Below are 24,505 nucleotides of genomic sequence, written 5' to 3'. Positions count from 1 at the left end.
AAGAGCACAAGCTGACTTATTTGCCAGGAACTTTTGATATGCTTTCTTCTTTTCCTTCACTGCCTCTTTAATTTCCTGTGTCCACCATGGAGTTCTGATTTTTCTATCCTTGCAGACAACCTCACCACATGCTTCTCTGGCTCAATCAATCAGGGTTTTCTTCAAGGTTTGCCACTGAATCTCAAAGGTTTGGTTCCTGTTCTCAAACTCTTTCATTTTTTCTTCAATAATCTTTGTGTATTTTAGTCTACAGTTCACATCTGAGAGCGGCTCAACTTTTATTTGCTTTAAAACTTTCTTACATTTTATTCTTTTCAATATGAAATTCAATTTTATCCTGCTCAAGACTAAATAGTGATCACTTCCAATTTCAAATCTTCTGTACACTCTAGTGTCCTGCACCAGGGAGAAAACATCACTATCAACATTAACATAGTCAATGAGACTTTCCTTATTCCTTGTCTCTTCTCTAGATGTGAATTTGTGCACATTTTTATGTTGGAACATTGTGTTCCAACATAACCAGTCCATGTCTTGAGCAGAAATCCAACAGGTATTTGCCATTATTATTAGCTTTGCTCTTTTCTCCAAATATTTTTGTATGTATGACAATCATTTCCTAGTCTGCTAACATCTTTCCCCTCCAATATCTTCTGCCATCAGATGGCTGTAAGCTCACTCCAAAGCTTGTTATAATTAAACCTGCAGTTCTGAATGTACCCCTTTTTAAGAGAGAAATCTGCAAATTATGCAGCCTCCCAAGTTAATACCACATGATCGCTGTCACCAATTGGAGGTAACAAGGACACCTTACTTATGCATATGTCCTCTGAAGCTATGACCAGATCCAACACTCTCACACCATGAGTCCCTTCAGTTATGTGCTGTTTGAAGTAATTATCTTTTAGAAGGTGTATGAATTTCAGAAAACAGTAACTTCTTCAATCGCTTATGACCTTCCATGTTCAGATGCAACCCGTCTCTTGCACACAACTGTCTTTTGCCTTCAAACACACTTGAGACATCAACAAATTCCAGACCTCTTTTTCTGCACATTCTTGCAATCATATCGTTCATTATCATTGCTTGTCTACTTAACTCATAATTGTCAAAACGAGGCAGCACACACACACACAATCCTCCCTTTGACACCAGCCACAACTATCATCTTTTCTGCATCATGCCCTCTCTTTATTGCTAAAGTCACTCTCTCTTTATTGTTCCACCAGACAAGCACTCCTCAGGCATACTGCTCTCCATACCCTTAATCATTGAATCACCATATATTATACCACTCATAACTTCATTCAAACCCAAACAAGCGTTACTCACAGCCTCATTTTCTACACTACCAGTTTCAATTTCAGACTCTCCCAGTTTCATTACTTTCCCTCAACACTCTTTTACTTACTCCCTTACTTTCACATCTCATTTCTTCTAGACGTCTTGTGCTTTCATTCTGTTGACTCCCAATCACTTCGATACTATTCATTACTTCATCATTCACTAAAGCCTCTCCCTTACTTAAACCTGTTCTAGTTACTTCAGCTGACGTAATCTCAATAGTCCTAATTTCTCTATTCAACACATTTAACTCAGTCTTAATATCCTGAACCTCCTTACTGAGCATTTCCAATTCCTCTTGCAGGAGATGAAGGTCGCTTTTCATCTGCACGAACTCCTGCCAAAGCTCTTCTGCTATGGTCCCAGCATTTGCTTCCATTCCTAATCACTCTAGTCTATCTAGACACTTTTCATTCTTCTCGTTTACCTAAACGGTCCACAGATCTTTCACATTTTTGGTGCATATATATATAGAAGTTTCTGCAACACATCCACTGCGAAAAATCCAAGGTAGACTTTCATCCAGAAGTCCTGCATGAAGCTGATGTAGTGAAACGAATGTAGCCAAAACACAATATAAACAACAAAGTTTCAAGAATAACACCAACTGAAATAATCAGTTGTTTCTGATGATGCAAAATTATGTAGAGCAATAGTGAATCTAAGTGACATGGAGAGCTAGTAGTATGGGTAAAAGATAATGGGCATCGTAAATTGACTATTTGGGAATGCTGATCAAGTATCTGAGGGAAAAAAACCCTGAAGATGCCAACAGCTCAAGTTGATGAAACTAGTTGGTATTAAAATAGTTTTTTCTCAGATACTTGATCAACATTCCCAAATAGTCAATTTGCATAGCTTCTGTGGTCAAGAAAAAATATCGTTTAATATAATGGGCATCAGTTTAATGTGGAGGTAAAGTTATGCATTTTGGTGTAAATAGATTACAAGCTGCTTACCACATTGATGGAACTGTACTCCAGGAAATATATGAAGCTAGGGATTTATAGGTGGTGGTAGACAGACAGTTGAAGTTTAGAAAACATACTGCTAAGGTTGTCATGAGATTACCTGGCTATTGAAGAACTTTGTCACTACCAAGCAGAGATAAAGTAGTAGTAGTAATTCCTCTTTATACAGATTTAATACATCCACATCTGGATTAGTGTGCTCAGGTCTGGTCTCCTGGATTTCTTGGAGATAAGGAAGTAGTAGAAAACACTCAGAGCCGAGTAACCAAGTTGGTGAGTGATCTGTGAAACATTCCTTATGAGGAGGGATTGAGGGTGTATGTGCTGCAGAAATTGGTTGATAGGTGAGATGAAAAAAAACAAATATGAAAGAAACATTTAAGCTGCTTAAAGAATTTTATAGGATTAATGCAGGGGAAATGTTTCAGCACTTGGAAAGAAGCACCGAACAAGAGGTCATCCCTAGACGGTGAGTAAAAGAGTGGTTAGCAGGTACTTTAGGACTAGGTTTTTTATTTGGAGAGTTGTGAATGAATGGAATGGGCCTTTAGCTCTGTCTGTTAATGAGTTCAAGGAGAGGTATGACAGATTGTTTGAGTTTCCCATGATGAATCTTCAGACTCCATAGAGGTGCCTGTATAATAATAAACCCATCAGCTATTTGGATCAGTTTAGATATAGTGTCATTAGCTAATTATTTTTATCATGGAAAACCTGAAGTTCATTCACAAACTAACTTAAAACCAAATACATGGCAGCATTATGTAGATGATATTTTTATTATGTGGAAACATTCTGTATTGGCTTAAAGAATTTCTTTGTTTTATCCTTAACAACTGTTACCCTAAAGTTAAGTTCATCTTGCAAAATTCTAAAACAGAGAACAGAGAAATATTGTTAGATGCCCATATGAAGCCAAAGCATACAAGAAGATATTCTTCCTACATCAATTCCTTTCATTATGAACAATAACAAAAGCTGGGAATCATCAATCACAACCATAAAAAACAGTGTTTCAAATAATTAAAGATGATTAATATGGCTACTTGAAAGTGTTACTAAATAAATTACTCTTCTTTGAGAATCCAACTCACACAATAAGAAAAAAAAAACTATAAAGGTTTCATTTCGTTAATAATATTTTAATATTAATATATTACTATCAAATTTGTTAATAATTTCATTTTGTTATTATATAACCAGATTCAAGACAAAGCAATTTTTCAAATAATTCAAAATTAGAATCGCCTTAAAACCATTATGCAATCTTACAGAATAATAAAATTAGTTTAATCCTTTATCCAAGTGTGAGCAAACAAAGTTTGCGCCTGAAGTATCTTCAGGACTAGGGTAAAGTGATACAACACCAGGGCAACTCGTTGCAAAGGTGGAGAAAGCTACCAACACTCCTAACTCAGTATCTCCTATAATGCAAAACACATCTCCTTGTGGATATGTCTAATGTTATGCATTAAAGGAAGGGCCACTACCCAGACTAGTTTCGACCTTTATTGAGGTCTCTTCAGTGGGAGCCAGGCCCTAGTGGAAATACTAGGCAGAAGCATTAGCAGGTCATCTCTACCTATAGGAGTTGCCAAATGGTGTGCCACCCTTTTTAATAAATTACTCTGGATTTAGAGAAAGATGTTGAAAGTTTATTTTTTCACTTGGTTAGAGTATAATAAAATTAGTTTAATCCTTTATCCAAGTGTGAGCAAACAAAGTTTGCGCCTGAAGTATCTTCAGGACTAGGGTAAAGTGATACAACACCAGGGGCAACTCGTTGCAAAGGTGGAGAGTATTTCCACTAGGGCCTGGCTCCCACTGAAGAGACCTCAATAAAGGTCGAAACTAGTCTGGGTAGTGGCCCTTCCTTTAATGCATAACATTAGACATCCGCAAGGAGATGTGTTTTGCATTATAGGAGATACTGAGTTAGGAGAGTTGGTAGCTTTCTCCACCTTTGCAACGAGTTGCCCTGGTGTTGTATCACTTTACCCTAGTCTTGAAGATACTTCAGGCGCAAACTTTGTTTGCTCACACTTGGATAAAGGATTAAACTAATTTTATTATACTCTAACCAAGTGAAAAAATAAACTTTCAAAATCTTACAGAATATTTTTATGTTTGCCTAAAGACAGCAGTCCTTCTGAAAACAACCAGGGAGTATACAAGATTCTGCATAATTGCCACAAAGCAAACATTAGTCAAACTGGGAGAAGTTTGAAATCTGTTAAAAAAACATACCTGAGTGACACTGAATATGAAAGGAAAGATAATAGATTTTTGGAAATTATGGAGACAACTACCGTGTTTGAATAAAAACTTTAGTTTACTATTACTAAAATTTTACAATAAAAAAAAAAATTTTAGTAATAGTAAACTAAAGTTTTTATTCAAACACGGTAGTTGTCTCCATAATTTCCAAAAATGCATTCGGATCACCGTGCAAGCCTAAAAGAAAGGAAAGATAATAGAGGCCTTTACACATTTTCTCAGAGCACAGTGAAATTAACTGTTCATCCTCAGTGCTTAGCTAGAAGACAATTTCTTGTTTAGGCCATTTAAGGAGTTCTTCGAGCTAATGCAATCCCAAGGTACCTTTCAACAGGAAGGAAACAGGATATCATGTGACAATTAGAAATCTCTTATATGATTATGCATTCTTTTTTGCTCCAGATTGGACTCCTATTGCTATTTTTTAAAATTTTCTCCTATTCAATTGCTATCTATCTGCAGCTTGGAAATTGGCTCATATTCACCCCCACTTTCTTAAGAAGGGGGATAAAATCTTTGTTACCTAATTACCGGACAATTTCACTTGCTTAAGCTCTTTCTAAAATAATTGTAAAAACCATTAACACACAATGTCTAAGCTACCTTGAAGCCTCTCAACTAATAAACGATTACCAACATATATCATCAGGGGATATTCTTGCTTAAGTTATCCACCTTTGGACAAATGTCATGGAAAAGTAGAATCTCAAATAATTGCTCTTGATAACTCTAAAGAATTTGTCTGACTTTAGCACAAGTCAAGTTAATATCAAGTAGTCAGTCTTTTAACTTCTACAATTGGATTTCCAATTATCTGTATGGATGCACATTACATGTAATGGTGGATGTATCTTTATCCTTAACCTTTGCAACTAATGCTGGCATTTTCACCTACTCTCTTTCTTCTATATTTCAAGTTGTGGAGCTCACTACAACCAGAGTGATCTTCCCAAAACACCAGATTTCCTGCCTTACCTCCAGATCTCCCAACTGGCTTGTGGATATAACAGATGACAGTCCCCAGGACTTGTGGAGAAGATGGAAAAAACTACCAACCACACACAAGTATCTGATCACAGATCCAACTATGAAATCCCCTGGATCCAATCTACCTCAACACCACTTGAACCAGCTAAAGAGATTTAAGAGAAGACAAGGCCACTGTGCTCAGTTATAACTTCTATGGAGAATTTCACAGTTATCCTTTTGCATATGATTGTTATGGGAGATTTTAACTACAGTGGTATAAAAAACTGGGGAGAGGAAGATGCATGTAGCAATAAGGGAATGGAATTTCTAGAATTCTTGAGGGACAAATGTCTTAGGCAACATGTAACAGAGGGAACAAGAGGTTCAAGAGTTTTGAATTTGGTTAGAGCATCAGAAGAGTTGATAATAACTAAGATGACATCTCTCCCACCGATTGGAGAGAGTGACCATATGGTTTTGACTTGGAAAATGAATAGACATGCAGGAGTATCAAAGAGAAGGGAATGTATGTGGAATTATAAAGCAGGTGATTATAATAGTCTTAGATGTCAATGTGGAGAAGTTTTGTGGAGGGAGGAATGGAAGGCCAGGATATCATTAGTACTTGGGAAATTGTGAAGGAATATTTGTTAGCAGCAATGGTAAGATGTATCATGAGTGAAGAAGAGCACACAATTTGGAGTAAAGTGGATGCCAAACAATATTAAACAGGAACTGCATGCGAAAAAGAGGCTATGAAAGATATATAAGGAGACAGGTTAAGAGAAGATGCATGAAGAAATAAGACACATGCCAGGAGAGTGACAAGTATGGTAAGGAAGGTGAAACTGGAATATGAGAAAAGATTGGCCCTTAGATCCAAGGAAAATCCTAGGGAATTTTTTTAGTAATGTGGCCAGTGGGAGGATAAATGACTGTGGAAGAATGACATTGTGGGATAAAAATGGGAATAGAGTGACTGATGCAGAGGATACAGTGGAATTGTTCAATGAACACTTTATTGGAGTATTTCATCCTGGAGCAGTCTATTTGAATACTAGAGGGATAGGGCAGGTTCAAGGTGCAGGAGGTGCAGGAGGTGAGTGTGTTCCACATACTCTGAGTACTCTGTAGTAAAGCTGTGGGACTGGATGGTATTTCACCACTAGTTTTGAGAGAACGTGCTAGGGAACTAACAGTGCCTTTGACCTGGCTTTTCAACGAAAGTCTTACTGCGGGAATGGAAGGAAGGAAAGATAGTGCCATTGCATAAGGGCAGTAGCAGACTGGAAGTGTCTAATTATAGGCCAGTTTGTGTGTCATCAGTAGTTAGCACGATCTTGGAGAAAATAATGAGGGACCGTATACAGCATTGGGCAAATGAGGGTAATGTTATAATAAATTTAGTTTAATCCTTTATCCAAGTGTGTGCAAACAAAGTTTGCACCTGAAAGTATCTTCAGGACTGGGGTAAAGTGGTACAACACCGGGCGACTCCTTGCAAAGGTGGAGTAAGCTACCAACACTCCTATCTCAGTATCTCCCAATGCATAACATTATACATATCTGAAAGGTTATGTATAATGGGAGATACTGAGATACTTGCATTATGGGAGATACTGAGATAGGACTGTTGGTAGCTTACTCCACCTTTGCAAGGAGTCGCCCGGTGTTGTACCACTTTACCCCAGTCCTGAAGATACTTTCAGGCGCAAACATTGTTTGCACACACTTGGATAAAGGATTAAACTAAATTTATTATAGTCTGACCAAGTGAAAAATAAACTTTCAACATCGTTCTCTAAATCCAGAGTAATTTAATAAAAAGGTGGCACACCGTTTGGCAACTCCTATAGTAGGAGATGACCTTGCTAATGCTTCTGCCTTGGTATCTCCACTTGGGCCTGGCTCCCAATGAAGAGACCTCAATAAAGGTCGAAACTAGTCTGGGTAGTGGCCCTTTCCTTAATGCATAACATTATACATATCCACAAGGAGATGTGTTTTGCATTATGAGAGATACTGAAGGAAAGTTGGTAGCTTGCTCCACCTTTGCAAGGAGTCGCCCGGTGTTATACCACTTTACCCCAGTCCTGAAGATACTTTCAGGTGCAAACTTTGTTTGCACACACTTGGATAAAGGATTAAACTAAATTTATTATAGTCTGACCAAGTGAAAAGGGTAATGTTATCTGTGAGAGTCAACATGGATTTCTGAAGGGGCACTCTTGTTTTATCAATATGCTATTTTCACTATATAATTTAAGGAAATTACAACGTACTAGGATATACATTAAAATAATTGTTAATATATTTCAATATTTCGGCGACGTCACGTTGCCATTTTCAAGAACTTAGGTAGAAGACACGTGCATGCAGGCACAACAAAACAGTAAGTGAGGAAGAAGTAGGAAGCTATTATTTCTTCTAAAATCCTGATGGTGCCCTCTAGCAGGCAATGTTGGTATTCTTGGGCAATTGGGCTGAAGGTCTTCTGATGTAGGTTTCCCAAATTTGAGGCAGTCTCATGCAGCCAAATTAGTTGAGGTTTGGATCGTTTCTTAGGGCTGAAGCTGATTCCATGAAAAGCCTTTCATATCTGTATTTGCTACGGTGTATTATCCTGGTTTTTTCCCACCATATTCTATGGTAGGTATCCAGTGCATGGTCAGCAAAAGCAGAGTGGCTGTATTGGTGAAAAACGGATGTAGTCCTTGTGTTCTGAAATTCTGATATTTGCTGTCCTGCCTGTTTGGCCAAAGTAGGACAGCGTACAGCTGCAAGGGACATGGTATACACCAGGTAGGTCTAGGGGGGAAGGTTGGTCTTTAGTAGAGCAGATAAGGGATGCCAATTTTTTATATGGTCTGTAACAAGAAGTTAAGTCATGTTTTTTTAGGATTTTTGTGATTTTTTCCAAAGGTGCCTCGGATATAGGGTATGGTGATGGATTTAGAGTAATCCTTGTTGTGAGGGGGGGGGTTACTGGTTTCAATATTTTTTGGATTTTCTGGGGGGGGTGGAGGGGTAGCCACTTGATGAGAAAGTGTTGAGAATGTGGTTTAGTTCTGTGGTTACGGCACTGTCATTCGAGCAGATAAGTTTAGCCCTGTTGTGTAGTGTCTTAATGACTCCATATTGTTGTGAGGAGGGGGTGGTGGGATTGTTGGTGAATGTATCTGCCTGTATGGGTGGGTTTTCTATATACTGAGAAAACCAAGGTTCCATCTGCCTGTATGGGTGGGTTTTCAATAGAAAACCCAACCATACACTGGAGCAAGATACGAAGATAACTTTTTATCGTAGCAGGGAAAGTAATCTTGTACAATATTTTAAACACGAGTGTGGGTTTGTTTACTGTAACAATGTGTCAGGTTTGCTAACTGAAATGAGTGTTGTACAATATCATCCAAATGAGTGGCATTTATTTATTGACAGTTCAAGCAGAAGTCTCAAGTGTGTCTTACTACACAATGGGAATGTATATGGTTCAATTCCTATTGGCTATTCAGTCCACTTAAAGGAAACATATGAGGACATTAAAAAGGTTCTGAAATTATTAAAATATACAGACCATAACTGGATCATCTGTGTGAATCTTAAAATGGTGAACTTTTTACTTGGCTTTCAAAGAGGATATACAAAGTTTCCGTGTTTCTATGCTTCTGGGATAGTCGAGCTAGAAACCAACACTGGAGTCAGAAACATTGGCCTCTTAGAATATCCTTAAATGTTGGAGAACAGAATGTTATAAATCAACCTTTAATCGACAGAGAAAAAATCATTTTTCCACCTCTACACATCAAACTAGGTCTTATGAAGCAGTATGTTAAAGCTTTAGATTTACAAGGTGACTGTTTCCAATACATATGTGAAAAATTTCCATGACTTAGTTATGAAAAGATTAAAGCCTGTGTATTTGATGGATCGCAAATTAGAACTTTAATGAGAGACCCAAATTTCATCAACTCTATGAAAGAAATTGAGAAAGAAGCCTGGACTTCATTTACGATGGTTGCGAATAATTTTCTTGGAAACAAAAAAGCATGCAATTACAAAAATCTAGTGGAAACAATGCTTGAAAATTTCCAGCGCCTAGGTTGCAACATGAGCATAAAGCTTCATTTCCTATACAGTCATCTTGATAGATTTCCCAAGAATTTAGGTGCTGTCGATGAATAAGGCGAAAGATTTCATCAAGACTTAAAAACTATGGAAGATCGGTACCAAGGAAGATGGGATTCTCACATGATGGCCGACTACTGTTGGAGTATCCAAAGGGATTGCCAAAACAGAACACACAGCAGAAATTGCTACAAACAAAAATTTATTCCCTGAAACCCATGTGTAAGTAAAATTGTTATTTTTTTTATAAATATTCTTGTAATTTTTAATGAATATTGTTAAGTAGTTATGTATCTAATTATCGGCTTCTCTCACATTCAAAGCGCCAGTAAGTGCTGTTGCAGGTTCTTACACATTTATTCATTTTCTAACAAGCGAGAGCAGTGAGCGCTCCGATTCTGATCTGTACACTGCTTTGAATAATAGGCTATATCTTCAGGAATTTTTCAAATTTCTTGATAAAATGTTAGGAACAGATTTTTAAAAGTACATACGTTCAGAAAATAATATTAAAAAATTGATTTTTTTTGATCCTCTAAATAGTACTGCCTCCTTAAAACTATCAAAAACTTACAAATTAGCAAAAAGAAAATGCCACAGAGGAAAAACCTGACGTGATAGAGAAAAATGGATTTGATATTTGAAATCAGTGCACCCAAATTAGTAAAAAACAAGTCTCATATAAAAGTCAGCAAAAATTGTGTTGGCCAGTGTTATCAAAAAGAAGTATAATCATAAATAATCTGTCATTAAATTCCTACTTTCAAAAAGTCCCAATCGACCTTGAGAATACCCTGAATTCAACCTAATTTAATGTAATTAAATTTTTATAATTTAATGCTAAATTAACATTTCAAAAATCTGTCAATCTCCCGAGATTGATAACTCAATATAAATAAATACTAAATTTCCTATTGCATATATAATGTTTAATGATAAACAAAATTCAACTCACCCGAGGATGGAATTCTTATTTAAACTGTTGCTAGAATCTTGCATACATTGAGAAAGCATTATCTGGGGCATTTTTTTCTGTAGAATAAGAAAGTGTCAAAAAATTAATTTTCAAACTTTTATGCAATTATTAATAAACAATAATTATGTATTTTTTAAATAACATTTTACAACAAAGATAACAAAGAAAATGAATGATATCAATATGAAAAAGGTAACAAAAGACCCGCGAGTGGCATTGTATGTGGATTCGATTACAACAGGTGTGATAAATGAGAAGATGCACATGGTTTGTTTTCCTGGAGGTAAAATGAATAGAGTGATTAAAGCATTACATATGAGGAGTAAGCAAGAAAAAGAGTTGGTTGTGGTAATACTGACAAATGACTTGATTGGGAACAAGGAACACGAAAGATTGGATATTAGGAAGTTGTTGAGAAGGATAAAAGATAATAGTGTGATAGGAAAGATAGTCAGTTTGTTGCACAGGTATGAGAGTGATGAAATGAGGTGAAGAGTGAAGACTGTGAATGATATTTAGCAAAGTGTATGAGGAGAAGGAGCGAAATTAATGTATAAGAGTGACGGACTGCATTTGAATGGTTTTGGTGTGAGCCATTTGGAGGGTGTTTTGCTGGAAGGTAGAGAAATGAATCTGATCAAGTAAGAAGCAATGTGAAAGAGCACATGAGCAAGAAAGGAGAGATTGAAGTGTTGGTTATGAATGAAGAAGTGAGTAGCATGACTATAGAGAACGAGAGAACAAGGCAAACAGGAAAATAGGGAGTCCTAGGGTTGACATGGGAACACAGCATGAGAAAGGATAATGCTCCAAGAGGATATGAAAGCGTGAATAGAAAAAAAGGGAAGGGCTCCAGGGATCTAGGAAAAACAGTTGGATTTGAAGAAAGGTCTATGATAAATAATGAGAGAAAAAAAAAGGCTCGAGTTAAGTATGGAGGTCAGATCTAATAAGTGGTATCAGTGAAACATGCTATAGATCCAGAAATGAACTGTTATGTTTGAATAAAAATGCTAGAGGTGTAAGAAACAAGGCAAATGAAACAGCTGCATTAATTGAGTCTGATCAGCAAATAATTGTTGGAATAAGTGAGACATGGTTGGATGAGGATGACATCCTGACAGGAATAGAGATGGAAGGGGGCATGACGTGTTTCATGAAGATAGAAAGATTAAAAAGGAAGGGGAGTACTATTGATGATGGAGAAAGCGTTATGTCCATACAAAGTAGAGATGCAAGAGGGAAATAGGGCAAGTAGTTTTGAGGCAGCATGGTGTGAGATAGAGGTGAACAGAATGAAATACTTGGTTTAATGTTGTTATAAACCTGGTAATGTGGATGGTAGTGACTATGAAATGTATAATCAAATTAGCCAAGCAAAGAAAAGGACGGTCATTATGGGTTATTTTAATTATGGTGAGGGACAACTACCTCGGACAGTATGTAACAGAGGGCACACAAGGATTGAGGGTGTTGCATTTGATCATCTCATCAAAAGATGTTATTATAAATGCAGTATCAAATCACCCTCCAGTTGGTGACAGTGATCATGAAGTGATTACCTCTGGGTGGTTGCCAGCAGTGTGAGGACCTCTGTGCAGAAAGGGTATATGTGGAACTACAAAAGCTGGTCATTATGAGAAGCTCAGGAGACAGCTTGCAGGTGTAGCATGGAATGAGGAGTTGGCTGAAAAGTAGACGAATGCTATTTGGGTGATATTCAAGATCTGTCTAGCAAAAGCAATGTCTAAATGTATTCCAAGGGTCAGAAGGTTAAATAAGGTATATGTGAAATGGATGAATGAAGAGATTAAGCATGTGATAAAGAGGAAAAATGGAGGCAGCATAAGAGGAATGGTAATAATCAATTCCATGAAGATTACAAGTTGTTCTTAAAGACAATAAAGGTTTTTCATTCTTGTGAATGTGACATCATGGAAAGTTTGAGAGCAGTTGATGAGGAGGAGAGATTGACTGTAAGTGAGCAAGAGGTATATGAGGATTTAAGAAAACTTGATGTTAATAAGGCTGGGGGAATTGATAATAAATCACCAGATATTTTGAAGGAATGTGTCAGGGAGTTGGCATCTGTCTTGACATATTTGTTTATTATGAGTCTTGTACTAGGTTAAGTTCCAAAAATTGTGGAAGGAAGGCAAGATTGTGCCACTTCATAAGGGAAGTGATAGAACTCAAGCATCAAATTATAGATCTGCTGTGTTAAGTTGTTGTGGTTCACTTGTAAATGCCAGCAAGTGTATTCCTGTAAGCTCTCTGGTCAAATTCCACACGAAACATTTATAGTTTCTGTATTCGGTTATGAAATAATGCCCACTTAATTTAATATCCACTTAATTTTTGCATCGCAGAAATTGAAGCCTTTTGGCTCTTTATTTTAATAAATACTTTATGCACCGACTGAGAGTTTGCTTACGAAAAATACACCTCTCCGACATTTCAATTCCCTAGTATTACAAGAGAGTTATTGCTCTCTTAAGGTTTCTGCATGGTTAACTGTTAACTATTTTGGTGAGATGGAGATTAATCCCATTGATTTTATCCCTTCGTCACTAAGGGGTTGGTTATATATAGGTAAGTTTATCAAGCACCTGGGTCGCCCATTTTAAGGCTGTGTGAGAGCACTTGTTCTGATGAGCAGAGCTGCCTTCAGGGGCTTGTGTTTCCATCTGTCATTTTCATCATATTTCGATGAATGAGTTGGTTGGGATGGAGTGACACTTGAGTGAAGTACTTGGCATTAATCTCGCAGAATAATGTAGGAATGTCTGGTATGTTTGCTTCTCAATGGAGGAGTGTTCCTGACAAACCCTGGGGCACTGAAGATCATTCGGAGGCATTTGTTTTGAACCACTTACAGTTTTTTAATGTTGCTGGGAGACGTGCGACTCCAGGCCGGCAATCCATATGTTACAGTGGGTCTGATGACTGACTTGTAAATTAGTAGCTTGTTATTAGTGCTAACCTGGCTTCTCCAGTTGAGTAGTGGGTGGAACTGGGCAATCGCTGAGTTGGTTTTGTTGCAGGCATATATGATGTGGGGATTGAAACTAAGTTGACTGTCCAATTGTATTCCTAGATGGCAATATTAACTGAGTGGTTAGCATATCTGCTCTCCAGCCAATAGGCTGTGGGTTCGAATCCCGCTGTGGAAATGGATGTTTGTGATTGTCTGTGGAAATATTAGTAGTAGTGGTAGGCGGTAGATGCTGTTGGTGTAGTTGCGGTCAATTTGTGGATTGTGAGTGGTGGAGACCGAGTTGTAGGAGTAGGTGTCCTCCCTCAATGAGTCTTTGGACTCCCTGGAAGTGACAAATAATAATAATAATAATAAACATTTTGATTACCACATGGTGAATGTTTTTCTTCTTGTAAAGAGTATTGCAGTACTGATGACAGACTTGTAAATCCGTAACTTGCTATTAGTGCTAACTTTTTGTCTGCGCTGACATCTGTTCTCCATTTTCTGATCCATTTTTCAATGATTGTTGCTGCCTCTTGTAGTCACTGCATAGCTAAGTGTGACCTGACCAATCTGGTCAGAACTGCCATATCGTCCACACAAAATGCCATGACAGTTGATGCTGTGCTTGGAATGTCTGCAATGTAGATGTTGAAGAGTAGTGAGGATAGTAGGGAGCCTTGCGGGACACCTGCCATGATTCTTTTCGTAGAGGATCTGATCCCACATAATTTAACTTGGAATTTTCAATTTTTCAAGAAGGAGTCTATGAGTTTAGTGATGTATAGAGGAAAGCTGGCAGCTAGCAGCTTGTAGATGAGGCCTTTGTGCCAAATTTTATTGAAAGCTTTTGCCACATCAAGAAAGATTGCTCCTGTATGTTGTTTCCAATTGAATCCTTGTGATGTATTCTGTTAATCTGTGGACCTGCTGGGTTATGCTGTGGTCTGAACAGAATCCAAATTGTTCTTTAGGGATAAGACTGTTTTTGTTGGTTTCATCTTGCAGACGGTTATATTTCCTGCAATTTTTCCTAGGCACAATAGGAGGCTGATTGGTCTGTAGTTCTGAGGGAACTGAGGCTTTTTCCGATTTATGGACAAGGATTATGTCTGCATGTTTCCAGCGAGTGGGAAAGTAATTGTACCTGAGCATAGCATTTATAATGGCTACCAGGTGCATAACTGATTATGGGGTAGCACATTTATAGCTTTGTTGGAAATCTCGTCAGGTCCTGGGACTTTTTTGTTGTTGAGTTTCTTGATTATGGTATATATTTCCTTGGGCGAAGTATGACATATTTTCACTGCTGCTGGATTGACGGAGTGTGTAGTGGACATGCCAGTGGTTTTTTTGATGAAAGCAAGTCGACGTGAGTGTAGTTAGGACTGCATTGTAACTCCAGGGCATCAGCGAAAGCTTCTGCCTTCTAGTTGTCCCTGTAAGCTACACCTCTTCCTCGATGGATTGGTTGGATGTTGGAGCAATTCGTGCGGAGAGCTTTAGCTAATTTCTACAGCGAGTTCTCCTCAATTTTTAGGGAGCACAGCTTACTCTGCCACTGCTGGTTTCTATAATCTTTGAGCACACAGCGAACTAAATTTGTTGCTCTATTTAGCTCTTAATGATCCTGTGGAGATAGCATTTTGTGGTAATGGCGTCTGATCCTGTTTTTATCATGGATTAGATTTAGTATTTCTTCCAGGAGTTGGTTGGTTTGAGGGGTAGTACCGGTGGAGGGTACTACCAAGTCAGCATATATCGTGCTTTCTAGTCTACAGACTAATGTGTCTATTTCTTCGGGGGGGGGAGGAAATAGTTGGTATGGAGCCGATTAGATTGCAGAGCGTAATATTGAACTTAGTAAAATTTGTGCAGGTCTGAATGGGGATGAGTTCTGTGTCTCCAACTAGACTTAGTAGTACCAGGTTGTGATCAGAATTGAGATCATTAACTACCTGTAACTGGAATTGATGTGAGGTGCTCCTGACTATGGCTATATCCAGTACATCAGGTCTGTCTTGTGGTCCGTAGTGTGTTGGTTCAACTGGAAATGCAATGATGATGTTTCTTAGCATGGCATATTTCTAAAGAATCATCCCGTTGTTATTGAAACTTTTGCTGTTCCATAAGCGATGCTTTGGGTTCAGGTCTACCACCACGATTGTTGCTTCATTTGTATCAAGGAGCTGGGAGAGATCCGAGGTTAGGAGAGTTTTGCCAGGAGGGTTGAAAACTGAATATAGCTTCAGGCTACCTGCATTGTTGGTATGGATTTCAATTACAGTTACTTCCAAATTTGTGGTTGTGGTCATCTTGATCTCGTTATGCCTGATGTTTTTCTTTGCAAAAATGTCAGTACACCTCCTCTGGCACTGAGCCTGTCATTCCTGACCAGTGAATAGTTCCTAAGTTTGGAGTTGTCGCAGGGCCAAAGGTGTATCTCATCGATTAAAATGGTATCAATTCTGTAGCAGCCTGCAAATTCTTGCAGTTCCAGAAGTATGTTACTGAGGCCATTGGCATTCCAGAATGCAATCTGTATGGAGTTGTTAGAGGTAGTCAGATTATATGACTTGGGTGTTTCTTAGAAACTTGTTTGTGTTACTCTGGTTGAAGTTTGTTTTGCATGTAGTTAGCAAACTGTGCTGCTATTCTAGCTCCCCCTAAAGTGGCAGCTAGAATAGCAGCAGAGTTTCGACTGCTTGGAGTGGGTTCTGCCAGTTTTGTGTGCAAGGCAACCACAGCAAAGTAAGAATTGTGAGCTGTTGGCCACAGAGGGTTTTCTGCTGCAGGAGATGTTGCATGTTTCTAAAGTGGTGGAGCTCCTGTTTCTCTTTTTTGACAGATTGGCTGGGTGGAGAGTGCAGCCTTTGTAGTTCACCGAATGTGGGCCGCCACAATTTGCACACTTAGCAGGAGTAATCCGTGGCTTCAAACATGTATAAGAAAGATGCTAGTCCACGCATTTCATGCATCTGAACTCGCCCTACAAAGCTTCTGTGCATGCCCATACTTCTGGAAGTGGTGACATTGTCCTGCAGATGCTTATCTTCTCAGTGCTTCAGTTTTTACAACGAGACTGCATACAGTCTTTAGAACATAGATCTCTCTTCTTTGTTCCTTGCTAATTTCCACTACTAATATTAACAGTGATAAATGCCCAAATGGCATGGGGCATTTATCAGTGTGATACATTCATGATAGCTGTTGACCTAAAGTCACAAGGCCTAGAGCCTATAAAAGTATAGGCTCTAGGTATAGGATGATAGGATGATATCGTTTCCACTATAGGATCATATCGTTTCCACTAATCCTCGAATAATGATTTTAATGTTTTTTTTCGCTTTTTAGCTCAAAGATGTGATATGAAATCTCCAATTTGTCCATGAATTTGGTAAGCCCATGGTAGTCTGTTGTCCCTTCTGACTGGATATGGACTCCATCGGAGATTCTGGCTGATGTAAATTTAATCTCAGAGTTTTTCATGCCCTCCGAGACTGTCGACCATTGTTCCTTATCTCTTAAAATTACTGGTGGGAGTCGTTCTTTGGTCTGTGCTGCTGTGTTTATCAGTGCTTTGGGCTCAGCAGCTAGTGCCTCCTTCTGTCACTTTTTTCTGCTCACTACCTGGTAGTCGGGGTCTTCCTGGAACTGGTCTTCAGCTGAGATGATGTTGCTGGTGTTGTCTTGAGAAATGCCAGGGAGAGGGTCAGAGGGGTTGTATTATTCTGTTTTCCACTACTGGGATAGCTGTACCCTGCCCAGCCATTTGGTGTTTAGGATGATACCGACTTTTCGGAACACCAAAACAAGTTGATTAAAGTCTAGGTCCTCGAATGGAAAGTTCTCCATATCTAAGCCTAAAATCTAAGATTCTACTATCAGCCTAATCTCTTCTCCAATCTACTTACTCAGAATCAGATCTCTCACTCTAGTCAATCAATCAATCAATGATCGACTCATTCGTCAATCCTACCACTCCTGGTTTCTGCCTGGTCTCTGAGGATGAACCAATAAGTTCGAAACAGCTGTCAGGCCAGTGACTGGCTTGGGCAACTTGTGAATGCCAGTGAGTGTATTCCCGTAAGCTCTCTGATCAAATTCCACACAAAACTTTTATAGTTTCTGTATTCGGTTATGAAATAATGCTGGATTTAACATCCACTTAATTTTTGTAATTTTTGCATTGCCGAACTGAAGTCTTTTGGCTCTTTATTTTAATAAATACTTTATGCATCGACTGACAGTTCAATTATGAAAAATACACCTCTCCAACATTTCAAGTTCCTTAGTATTACAAGAGAGTTTTTGCTTTCTTAAGGTTTCTACCTGGTCTCTGAGGATGAGTGTGGTGTCTGCAGAGAATTTGAATGTGTTTAAGGCATGGTATGATGTACTGTGTGTGTGATAAAAGGACCTCCTGGATGAGTCTTTGATACCATGGGGTCTTAGTGTGGTAATAATAACTATTAAATTATTATTATTATTATTCAGGCTTCCATGGAGTAAAAAGACTCATCGTGGGAAGTCCTTCCTAGGAAACAAAGTCTATCTAACAGATAAGCTTAGGTGTTGATGGTTATTCATGACTTAATTTTTAACGGTATTAACAACAACAGCAAACAATTTAATCAAAAGATGTTTTATTAACTGCTTATATTTCGCTGAATTTCAAATCAGCATTATCAGAGCACAACACACAATAGTGAGTAAATAAAACAATACAATTGCATTCGACAAAAGATCTGGAGTCGTATTTTGGAACCCTGTAATGTTGTTTAAAAAAAAAAAAAACCATTACAACTAGGTAGGAGTTGCTCTTAGGATGACAGTCTCCCGAATTTTTGGCAAAATAATGCAACCATATTTGTTCAGGTTAGGAGAATTCTTCAAAGCCATTGCTGACTCAAAAAGTAATCTTTCAGATTTGTAACAACTCCTAAATACCACATTCGTCTTCTTCCATCTAATCCTGTGTGCTGATTTCTTGTTCTAACTCTGTATTCTATTTCTCCATTCTGTAAAAACCTTTTCCACACTAATCTGTTAAAAATCCTTCAACTAATATATATCACAATCATATTACCTCCCTATTGCCTATCCACCAAGCTTGCAAAATTGAATTCCCTCAATCTGTTCTCAAGCACTCAAAATTCTAGACATTGGATACCATCTTAGTTGTTCCTCTAGATTTTTCCACAATATCTTTATATCACTGAGTACAAGATGATGTCTTCAAGACCTAGTGAACCATAGCAGTAATATAGTGTACTGTCCTCACAATTTTAGCAACATGGTCTCTCAATTTCAGATTCTCACTCACCATTTTGAAACATTGCAAAGTGGCAGTTTTTATTCATCATGCCTGCATGAAAAGTATTAAACATGTTGTCTGCTAACTCAAATATTCCATACTGATTCTTAATTATATGTTTAATCCTGTTCTCTTATTTTTAATGCATATCTAAAATATCCAAGGCAGGGCAGTTTACACTGGTAGTTGATCCTTAACACCCTTGACACATAATATGAACACCAATATGGTATTGATATTATGTTTGTCTTCATATCAATGTGGCTTAGGATCCAACACAGGCAAATGTCTAGACAGAGCCTTATTATCTGACAGAACAAATGCTGGATCAAGGAAAGGAGGTTAATATACAAGACTTCTAATTGCCAGAAAAGAGACTGAATTGGTATAAATATTATACCTTTGGTAGAATTTTCGATTTTTATGTCATTTAATGAAAGCACTAATAAATATAGCATAGTTGGTACATTCTGGCGAGATCTCATTAAATGCTATGCTGTCTGAGAAGACAGCTGCAATCATACTAGAAAGTGATTTTAAACCATCTTTATAGACAGATACCAAATCAGAATATTCTGCTTTGTATATGAAAGACCCTCACGGGAGGCTGAAACCCCTAGAGGGCATGTCCTCAGGTGGCAGATAATGGAATGCCTATGAGCAGTAGGAGGGAAATGAAATATCTGCAGTGGACCAACAGGAAAAGGCAGTATCTGATCCATAGTGGGTAGCTGCAAACAGCATCTGTTTCCATGTTAGGGGACGGCTGAACAAATTATAAAGGTTGGTTGGTCAGATGAGTGTTGATGCACTGACTGAAAAAAAAAAGAAAAAAAAAAAAATGATTGAAATCTGGTGCAATATTTATTCAGGCAACATGCAGGCTCAGATGTTGCCTGAATAAATAAGGTCCACGTACCCAATTGAGCAAATTGGGTTGGATAAACAAGTCGGCTACCAAAAGTAGTGCAATAAAATTAAACCCAGCAAGAGAAAAGCTATCAGTAGGAAAATGGAATCTCTGTACTTTGTGGGCTCCAGGAAAGATATGCTTACTTTGCAAGGAGATGGGAGCAATACCGATATGACATCCCTGGATTAGCGGAGATGTGCTGGACAGAGTAAAAGGAGATGAGAGGTGGAAGAATATCATCTGATCTGGCAATAGTATAAAACATGAGGAAGGAGTTAGATTTCTTCTAAGTAAACGAGGAAGATAAGCATTTCTTCTTCTTCTTCTTATTTTCAGCCATTTTCTGTCCACTGCTGGATGGTCTTCTCCAGTTCCTTCAACTTTTTTCTGTTCTTGGCAATGGTTGACCAATTTTTCCCAACAAAATTTCACAATTCATTATTAGGATACAAACCAGTAAATTAAATGACAGAATAATAATGACAAGATTTTCAGCAAGACCATTTAAAAGCATGTCAATTTAGGTCTATTCATATACTATAGCTATTCTATAGCAACTTGGAAATCACCCTGAAATTGGTATCAAAGAAAGATATACTAATTATTGGAAGAGATTGGAATGGGAAGATTGGAATGAATAATGAAGGATGAGAAAGAATAATGAGCAAATATGGATATGGAGAAAGCAATGGAAGAAGAAAAAGAATGCATGAATTTGCCTTGAAGCATAATACTGTAATCTGTCACACATTTCCAGCAAAAAAAGACTGCAGGAAGTGGGGCATAGTGGTCATTGGATGAAAGAAATAAGAAATGCTAGGCATGATACTCATAAACAAGAGATGGGCCACATCAATTCAGCAATGTCCAATGTTTCAAGGAGCAGACATGGAATTCAATCATAGCTTAGTGACTGCCAATATCAAGTTGAAGTTCAAACAACAAGTAAAGACAGAGTTGCAGAATCAGAGAGATATGAAGACACTGGGTGAGGAAATTACAGGAAAAGTGCTCAAGGAAGAACTGAAATCCCTTATGGAAAAGGAACTGGAGGATAGAAACAACAAAGTGTTGTCTGCAATCAAGAATGCAGTGGAACAAAAAGCCAAAGAAGAGGTGGATTTCACAGGGGACATTAACAATAATTCAAGAAAAAAGAGCTTTGAAGATTAGGATAGAGATCTCTGTGGAAATGGAAGAACAGCAAAGAGCAAAATGCAATGAAGTGAAGAAGGCAGTAAGGATAGACAAATCAAAATGCCTAGAGAAGGCAAGGATATCAATAAACACTTTGATGAATACAGAACAAGTATATGAGATGATCAAAACATCAACAAGAAATGGAGTCCAAAGCAGAGAGCCATAAATAATGAAAATGGTCTAATCTTGATGAACACAGAAGATGAACCTCAATTCATCAGTTAACTGATAAAATGAGGGAAATACCACCAACAAGCACAGATGGAGAAACATATATACTGAGGGATGAAGTTGTAAAGGCAGTAAAACATCTGCAGAAAACTATAAAAGGGAATTTTTAAAGGTAATTTTTCTGCTATGTGGCAAGCAAGAGGAAAAATAATTATGGCAGGTTCATGATGATGGATAGTTATGGTAGCAGAGTAACCAGAGCAAATGATATAGTGGAATTATTTAACAAACACTTCATAAGTGTATATCACAGTAGTGTGAATGATGCTGTGCAACAGCATCATTCACATACATGTAGAAGGGAGGCAAGAATTAGGAGCATTAAAGGTGAAAGAATCTGAGGTGGAGCGTTGCTCGGATTAGATGCTAATAAGGCTGTGTGAATGGATGACATATCACAACATATTTTTAAAGAATGTGCAAAAGAGTTAGCCACGCCCTTGTCCTGGTTACTTAATGAGAGTCTTGTGGTGGGTAAAGTTCCTAAGGCATGGAAAGAAGGCAAAATAATACCTCTCCACAAGCATGGTTCAAGAACAGAAGATTCCAATTATAGACCGGTCTGAGTGTCTGCAGTTGTGATCAAAGTATTGGAAAAATTTGTTAAAAATAGAATACAAGATTACATTGATAAATATAAGATTCTATATTATGGTCAGCATGGGTTTGTAAAGGGCAGGTCTTGTTTTAGCAATCTGTGCTTATGCTTTATGATAAGGTGACTAATGTGTTGGATAAGGGAGAATCATAAACAGTGACATTCTTGGATTTTGCAAAAGCATTCAGTAGGTTATCACACGATACATTAGTGTTCAAGCTGCAGAGTATAGGAAGGGATAGCATTCTGGTTAGATAGATCGAAGATTGGCTCTCTCAATGATACCTGCAAGTTGTGTATGATGTAGCTGTGTCTCAGAAAGGAAGGTGACCAGTGGCATGCCTCACGTTTCTGTAATTGGGCCCCTACTGTTTAACTTGTTTGTTAATGATATTTCTTATGGATTGACTGGGGATCTTCCAATGCTTGCAGATGATGCAAAGTTAAGTAGAACTGTCAGGAGTAGTGCTGATGTTAATTCTCTACAGGAAGATTTGAATAGACTTTAAGCTTGGACAAATGAGTGGGTTGCATTTTTGATGTTAATAAATGCAAGCTGTTACACTTTAGAATAGAGAGATAAGGCTACACCTTATGTCTCTTTATCCTTATGTACAGCTCCACCAATACATACTGTATTGGTATTGGTGGAGCCATACTTCAGGAAGTGGATGAAATTCAGGATCTTGCAGTGGTGGCGGACAGTGGACTGAAGTTCCAAAGGCACATTGCATGTGATGCAAAGGCTGCATATCATATTGCTGCTATGATAAAAAGTACACTGAGAAGTAGGAATAAGGAGGTGGTGGTGCATTCATATAAGGCATTAGTCAGACCACATATGGAATGTTGCTCAGATTTGGTCACTTAGTTTTCATTGTGATGTGGACAAACTAGAGAGGGTTCAAAGACGAATAACCAAAGAGATATCAGGATTCTGGAGTGTTGGTTATGAAGGGCATGTGAGAGAATGTGGATTACAGAGGTTGGTGGGTAAGAGGAAGAGAGGAGATATGATAGACACCTTCAAGTTAGTTAAGGGATTCTATCAGATTAATACAGAAGAAATTATAAAACAAGTGGATGTTAGGATGGAAGAACAAGGGGCCATACCTGGAAGTTGTATAGGGATGTGGTGAAGAAGGGAGTGAGGAGTAGATTTTTTACATAGAGCTGTTAGTGAATGGAATGCATTGCCTGAGTGCATTCTGCATGTAAGTACTTTAAGTAACTTCAAAGTTCATTACAATAGACTTGTTGCTTGCTGAGTGAGCCTCCCATATGTCTGTTGACTCCATGGAAGTAACCAAATAATAATGATGATGATGATGATGATATCACTGGAGAGATGTTGAAACATGGTGGCGAGGTGATAACAGACGAACTGCATAGGATGAAGGCAAAACATCAAAAGAAGGGACAAAAATCAATCTTAATACCTATTCACAAAAAGAGCTGCAAAAATTACAGAATAATACCTCTAACAGGTCGTGTGGAAAAAGTACTTATGATATTAACAGAAAGATAAGGAAGAAAATGAAATGGAAGAAAATGGAAGAAAATCTGGAAGCCAAGCAAGCAGAATTTAGAAGAGACAGAAATATTGTGCATCAAATACTAATGTTAAGAATTGCTGAGAAAGTTCAACGTAAAAATAAAAATGTTTATACCTGTTTTGTAGCCTTTCAGAAAGCATTTAACAGTATAGATGAAAAAAGTAGCATGAGCTGTACTGGAATCTTATGGAGTGGAAAAACTTGATATACAGTAGTATCTCGCTAATCCGAACTAATAAAAACTGTGCTCGTTCAGATTAGCGAATTTTCCTCCAAGAGGAAACAATAACTAGTGTTTAAGACAAAAATAATCAGATTCTAATGGTACATCAATTTAATTCTGTAAATAAATGAATTAACTGACAGAAAAAATGCTACTGTACTGTAATATAAAACTTAAAAAATAATACAGTACACAAGTTTATTTTAGTACAAAATTTAGTTTGTATGTACCTGTTTTTGTTGAGGATTCTGATTTAATAAAATTGCATTACTCAGTACATAACTTAATTTGCGTAAAAAATATCATTTTCTTGTACACAACACACACACACAAAAAAGTTTCACAAAATAACACACACAAAAAAGTTTAAGCTAAACTTTTTTTGAATGCTTTTTCTGGGAGCTGTATTAGCAATAAAATTTTGTGGAATGGCATATCATTCTGCTTAGCCCATTCTATACACATATTAAAACTGTCAACTGCTTCTTCATGTTTAAATTTTTTTCTTCGAATTCTTTATCGTCATCATTGTCTACTAATTCATTCTGTAGCGTGATATTTATAATTTAAGCATCTGATTTGTTTTAGAATTCACTTTCGGTTCTACCTGTAATCCATTCTGTAACATCTGTTTGTGAAATTTCAACATTTGGATTTATATTTTTAACCAAATTATGCATGTTTTGAATTTCAGCTTTTTGTGTATCACCATAGTTATATCTGTAAATTCTAGAAGGCCAAGGTTTTTTCCCATGACGCTCGACAGCGGTGATTCATGCCGACAATACAGTATAAAAAAGGAAAAATGAACACACAATAAATCAA

General features: G+C 37.6%; 1 protein-coding gene across 1 annotated transcript in view; it reads right to left on the bottom strand.

Annotated features, from left to right (window-relative positions):
* LOC150107866 (rho GTPase-activating protein 44-like) overlaps positions 1 to 24,505 on the bottom strand; it is a 260,140-nt gene that overhangs the window by 75,203 nt on the left and 160,432 nt on the right. Inside the window, exon 3 of the mRNA XM_090415365.1 lies at positions 10,642 to 10,718. Within this exon, the coding sequence (XP_090271491.1) occupies positions 10,642 to 10,718 (77 nt within the window). The remainder of the gene's footprint in view (positions 1 to 10,641; positions 10,719 to 24,505) is intronic.

Source organism: Typopeltis vanoorti, chromosome 3, assembly GCF_054136105.1.
Source record: "Typopeltis vanoorti isolate ZY-2024b chromosome 3, IOZ_Tvanoo_1.0, whole genome shotgun sequence".
NCBI lineage: Eukaryota > Metazoa > Arthropoda > Arachnida > Uropygi > Thelyphonidae > Typopeltis > Typopeltis vanoorti.
Note: the sequence above shows the minus strand (reverse complement) of the source record. Positions and strands in the feature narration are given on the sequence as shown.